Raw genomic sequence first — 6,349 nt, forward strand, 5'->3', positions numbered from 1 at the left:
CTTGGTGACTAGGTGTATTTTTGAACGGATCAACTGGCATTGTGAACACAGAACAGGATTTGGTTTGTAAAGGCATGACGAGGGGTATAATTTCCAAACTTTTTGAATTTTAGAATTTCAGGTAAGAAATGCATCTCTCTGACTTACTAGAGCTCATTAAAAGTAATATAAAGATTTGCCTTTATAGCTGAATGACACTTTCCTTGCTGTCCTCTTCCCCAGGTCATGAACCTCAGCTGCTCCCTGTGGCAGGACAACAGCCCATCTGTCAAGCATTTTGCATTCGCCAAGTTCTCTGAGGTCACTGAACAGTGTTTCCTTTTATTCACCCTCATCCTACTCATGTTTTTAGCATCCCTCACGGGCAATGCCCTCATAGCCCTTGCCATCTGGACCAACCCAGTCCTCCACATGCCCATGTACTTCTTCCTGGCCAACCTGTCTCTCTTGGAGATCGGCTACACCTGCTCAGTCATACCCAAGATGCTGCAGAGCCTTGTGAGTGAAGCCCGGGGGATCTCCCGGGAGGGATGCGCCACGCAGATGTTCTTCTTCACATTATTTGCTATCAGTGAGTGCTGTCTTTTGGCAGCCATGGCTTTTGACCGCTACATGGCCATATGCTCCCCACTCCACTATGCAACACGAATGAGCCGTGGGGTGTGTGCCCAGTTGGCAGTCATTTCCTGGGGAGTGGGTTGCATAGTAGGCTTGGGCCAGACCAACTATATTTTCTCCTTGAACTTCTGTGGTCCCTGTGAAATAGACCACTTCTTCTGTGACCTTCCCCCTATCCTGGCTCTTGCCTGTGGTGACACATCCCATAATGAGGCCGCAGTCTTTGTCGTGGCCATTCTTTGCATTTCCAGCCCATTTTTACTAATCATTGCTTCCTATGTTAGAATCTTAGCTGCCGTGCTGATCATGCCCTCACCTGAAGGCCGTCGTAAAGCTCTTTCCACCTGTTCTTCCCACCTGCTTGTAGTGACACTCTTCTATGGCTCCGGGTCTGTCACCTACTTGAGACCCAAGGCCAGCCATTCACCGGGAATAGATAAACTCCTAGCTCTGTTCTACACAGTGGTGACATCCATGCTTAATCCCATCATCTACAGTTTACGGAACAAGGAGGTCAAGGCTGCTCTACGGAGAACCCTGGGTAAGAAAAATGTTTTGACTCGTGGGTAGATCCTGGAGGACCACGCAAATTTGCTCTTTGAAAAGATGCACACACAACCCAAGAGTAAAGAAAGAAAAAAAACTATGCTCTCTGCAACGTATTTTGTAAGGACCTTCTTTAATAATAGTAGCTGTAATTTTGGAGACACCTCTATAGTCACAGTCAAACTTATGATTGCCAAATTCTGGAAGGAAGTTGGCTACCAAAGAATTTTAATAGGTGAGTCCAATATTAGACAGATTTTCCAAAATATGTCAGTCCAGGCTTGCTGTGTAGATTGCCAGATTATATCTCAGAAGACTGACAAATTCTCATTCTGTACTCTTAGGCATTTTCTAGCCCCTGAGGATCTCATCTGCCTCTGCCCTGGTCCCTGGGGGAAGTTTTCCCACATACATCTGTCCCACATGACTCTCAATTCCCTAATAACTCCATGGAGCACATTATTTCCTTCCATAAAAATGTTTTAAACACTTCAACCTTAATTATTGTTACATAATATAGAATTAATTCTGTGAGTTGCATGTACTATAAAAATATTTAAATATGCAAAAAAAAGCAAATACATTCCAGAGGTATTTGTTGCAGAACATTAAAAGAAAAAAGTGGGAAATTTTTATCAAAAGTCTCCATGGGGAAAATGTTTTTAAAAAGAAGATCATATTTAAATTCCAGGATAGAAGGAGAAAAATGAACTAAAAATAATTAACATAAATAATTTAAAAGATGTGTATGTAATTTACTAAATTTGCATATGTGCAAATGAATCCTGAGTCCATATGTTTGGAAATTATCCATACACTTGCTCTGAAGAGAAATGAGCTGTAGGTATCTGCAGAGGCATTGCCTGGGATGTGAGCACCTAGTTCTCAGAGAGGTGCTGTGGGGTATGAGGGGTTGGTGACTGTTCATGGAGTAGCTGTAATGGGACAGAGCGGAGGTCTGTGACTTAATCACTGTGTATGATGAATTGTCCTGGGTGTGATGGATAGCATGGTCCCCTAGTTAGCAATGCTGTATCGTACCCTTGACGAGTGCTGAGAGAGTAGATCTCAAGTGTTCTCACCACACACACCATCTCTGTGAGGGGAGAGGTGTGTTAATAACTTGATTGGGCTAATCACTTCACAATACATACGTGTATCAAATCATCACATTATACACCTTAAAGACATGCAGTTTTACTTGAGATATAAATCTCAATTAGCTGGAAAAGATCAAAGAATGTGATAATTTTATCAAGGGATAATGGTGATATGCACTAATGACCAAGATGTGCATTTTGCCAGATATCTGTATTTTACCAAAAACTGTCCAATTCGTTCAAACACGTAATTTATGTATAATAGAAATATTAAAATATTTAATTATGGACATTTTTATTAAAATAATATAATATAATACATGCTTTTCAGAGCAAATGTATAAACTATATAAAATATAAAAACTAAAATTTAATTCATTTATATTCCTTCCATGCAGGAATAACCAATGTAAATATTTCATTTATTTAATTTCAGCCTTTTGCTTTCTGCTATCCACACACACATGCACACACACTCAAGTCCCTTCTCATGACAGATTATTTTATCAAAACATATATACTATTATGAAAGCAGCTGAAAAGATAAAAAGTACCAACAATACATCTTCTAGAACATTTCATGTTTGTTTTAAATATCTACGTTGTTATGAATTAACTTATCCTCCATATTTTCTTTATTAAATATTCCTGAATGTTAATAAGGGAGAAATTCTTTGCTAACTTTGATCCTCAAACCCTGTGCCATTTGGTTTCAAAGAGGCTTTGGAGTCCGTTTTCCTCAGCACCAGCTCTCACAGCAACACCAACCATAGGATAAGCACCATTTACTGGATTCTGAATATATAAAAGGGCAGCTCAAGCTGCTTCAGTGTTTGTCTAATGACTGACCTTAAAAACCACCTGTGTACTATTGTTCTCATTCTACACATGGAGACCAAGGAACAGAGGCTGGAACCTCTCGCCCCCAGGAGTCAGCAAGGACCAGCATTGGGTACAGATGGTCTGGTGCAAGATCCCATGGTTCTTGGACACAAATTCCAGGAAAGCTTATTCCATTAATTCTGATTCCATGCATCTTCTGTCCCCAAGAAAAATGAGTGAAAAGACCAGAGAATATCTCTGCTGGGAAGGGACAGCCCTGGTTTTTCAGGCTTCTAACATGTGAGATTTTTTTTTGGATATTTTATTTTTTTTATTATTTGTTTATGTATTTTTATTTTTTTGACTTGTTAATTTTTTAATAACTTTTTTATTATATTATGTTAGTCACCATACAGTACGTCCCTAGTTTTTGATGTAAAGTTCCATGATTCATATGCAAGCAATGAATTCATTACTTGCGTATGAATCATGGAACTTAATATGTGAGATTTTTTCAGAGGGGTGATTTTCTTTTTCTTTTTTGAAAGCCCCTCCTTTGGTTTTAATCAGCATATGTGATGTATACAATAACTTCTGATTTATATTTAAGAGTAATCCCAAAGAATATGCCTACTATCTTTAAAGTACATATATTACTGTTTACCTCCTGTTTACATAAAACTCCAGTCACAAGCATGTTGTCTTAGAGCAAAATTCTCAAACAAATAGATTTTTAGAATGTGCTAAAAAGTTTATTTGATTCAATAATGGATGAACCAGTAGAAGATAAAAACCAGGTCGCCCAGGGCTGAACAATAAGGAAATATAGGCAGAGGGAGAGAGAGAGAGTTTGAAAAGGAATTTATTAATTTTATAACTCTTAGAGTTAGTTTTTTCTTTTTCTTTTTAAGATTTTATTTATTTATTTGACAGAGAGAGAGGCAGCGAGAGTGGGAACACAAGCAGGGGGAGTGCGAGAGGAAGAAGCAGGCTTCCCGCTGAGCAGGGAGCCCAATGCGGGGCTGGATCCCGGAACGCCGGGATAACGCCCTGAGTGGAAGGCAGACACTTAATGACTGAGCCACCCAGGTGCCCCTTAGAGTTATTTTCTTTTCTTTTTTTATTATAATAATATTTTTTATTATATTATGTTAATCACTATACAGTATACCAAGTTACAAACGTATCATCAGCCTAAGTCAGCCTGTCTCCTTACAGAATGACCACCCAGGGCTTGGTTTGCCAATTGTCAGCAGAGAGCCAAACCGGACCTGCTGCCTGTTTGTGTAAATAAGGTTTAATGGAAGCCCGAGGAGCTCCTCACTGACATACTGCTGAGGGGCTGCTCTCCTGCAGAGCTTAGTGCTTGAACAGAGACCTCAGACACTAGGCACCTGCCCTTACAGGAAACCTCTGCATGTAGCAAACATATCAACAAAATGCAAGCTGTGCAACTTTTTTGGATACTGACTTGAACAAACCAAAGAGAAAAAGACATTTTTAAGACAGTTAAGAAAATATAAACATGGGCTGATGGATTATAATTAGGAAGTATTATTCATTTTCATTCTAAATTATTTACATTTGCAATGATATGATGTCTGGGGTTTACTTTTAAAAATTACAGCAGAGAAATTGTGGGAGGAAATATTTGAAATAAAATAGGCTTGATGTTGATAATTGTTAATGTTTACTTGCTGAGCCCCTGGATTTATCTTGCCTTATCCTACCTCCATTTACTATGCCTGAAATGCTCGCACATGAAGAACAGTCATACTTTGTTGATTACGTGTTAATGATTTTATCATGATTTCATTTTTCTCAGATAAAATGCTTATCTGCATTTAACTTTGGAAATGTGTTCAGACTTGCTTTGTTATTCACTATGTGATCAGCCTGTCCTGGATGTTCTGTGTATGCTTGAAAAATGATCGTGTATGCTTGTTAGCTGTAGCGTTCTCTCTGCATTTACAAAGTGATTTTTGCTGTGTTATTCATACTTGCTGCATATTCCCTCACTTGTGTGTGTGTCTTTTCCACCAATGATTTACCCAACTCCAGCTGTGGATTTCTCTAGTGCCTTTGCTATTGGTCAGATTTTGCTTCATATTTTGAAGCTATGTTACAGAATGTATGTAAATCCAGGAGTATTATAATTTCCAAGTTGATTAAATATTTTAGCAGGATGAAACTTCCTCCTTATTCCTGGTAATAGTTCTTCCCTTAAACTCCCCTTCATCTGGTATCAGCACGACTGTGCCAGCTTTCTTTTGGCCATCCTCCTAGGGTATGTGTTTTTGTATCTTTTACTCTGTATCACCAAATGTAGTTTTTATCTTAGTCTCCAAAAAAATTTTACTATGAAAATGTTTGTGTTTATTTGAACAGTTTAGGCCATTGACATTTACATAATTTATATAATAAAATTTATACACATAATTTATATAATTTATATAATTGCTGGAGTTGGTAGCTACTATTTCTCTATGTGATTTCTTTTTGATTTATTGCCTGCCTTTCCTTCTATTGCAATTATATTTTTATAATTAATCAAATAGTTGTGTGATGACACTTTCTTCACCTTCAAGCTTGTCAACAATACATAGTATATTATTCTTTTAGTGGATATCTTAGACATTCCAAGATATATTTTGATCTGTGATAGGTTGAAGTAAGTTAGTGCTTTTCCCAATCAATTTGTTTTCCCCATGAAATTATTTTGAGTGATTTCCAGTCTATGCTGTTAACTGGAAAAAAAAAAAAGCCTTTAGAAAAACAGGGCCAGATCTTTCAGAACTAGCAGGTGAAAATGACAAACCAATGATTTTAAAGGACTTGTCTCAGATTATATTCACTTATCACATAGATTAAAATAATATAATTATTATTATGTAACAATATAATAGCCAAAAAAAAGATGTCATTCACAAACTCATAGTCAAACATCCCATGAGTTTGGATTCTACAAAGCATGTTCCTAAATAATTTCAAGTTACAGAATCAATAGAAATTAAATTTACAAAGCATGTGTAACTAAACTTCAACAAAAATACATATAAAAATGCGTGGCTTGCAACAGTATTTAAAGGGAGTTTACAGATTTAAATGCATTTATCGAGAAATAAGGGTGTTTGGAAGAACACAGACTAAGCATTCAAGTTACAAAGTTAAGGAAAGAACAACAAAATAAACCCAAAGAAAATAGAATAAAGGAAATAACAAAGATAAAAGGAGAATGAATGAAGTATAACACTCATACAGCA

General features: G+C 37.2%; 1 protein-coding gene across 1 annotated transcript; it reads left to right on the forward strand.

The window, feature by feature from the left end:
• Nucleotides 1-225: 225 nt before the first annotated feature.
• Nucleotides 226-1,188, forward strand: LOC100468212 (olfactory receptor 10C1). The gene has a single exon (XM_002930868.3). It carries the CDS (start codon nucleotides 226-228, stop codon nucleotides 1,186-1,188), a length of 963 nt encoding a protein of 320 aa, XP_002930914.1.
• Nucleotides 1,189-6,349: the final 5,161 nt, after the last annotated feature.

Source organism: Ailuropoda melanoleuca, chromosome 18 (genome assembly GCF_002007445.2).
Source record: "Ailuropoda melanoleuca isolate Jingjing chromosome 18, ASM200744v2, whole genome shotgun sequence".
NCBI lineage: Eukaryota > Metazoa > Chordata > Mammalia > Carnivora > Ursidae > Ailuropoda > Ailuropoda melanoleuca.

Bases quoted from the DNA above. Each gene is read 5' to 3' on its own strand.
- LOC100468212 (XM_002930868.3), top strand. From the start codon at position 226: ATGAACCTCAGCTGCTCCCTGTGGCAGGACAACAGCCCATCTGTCAAG.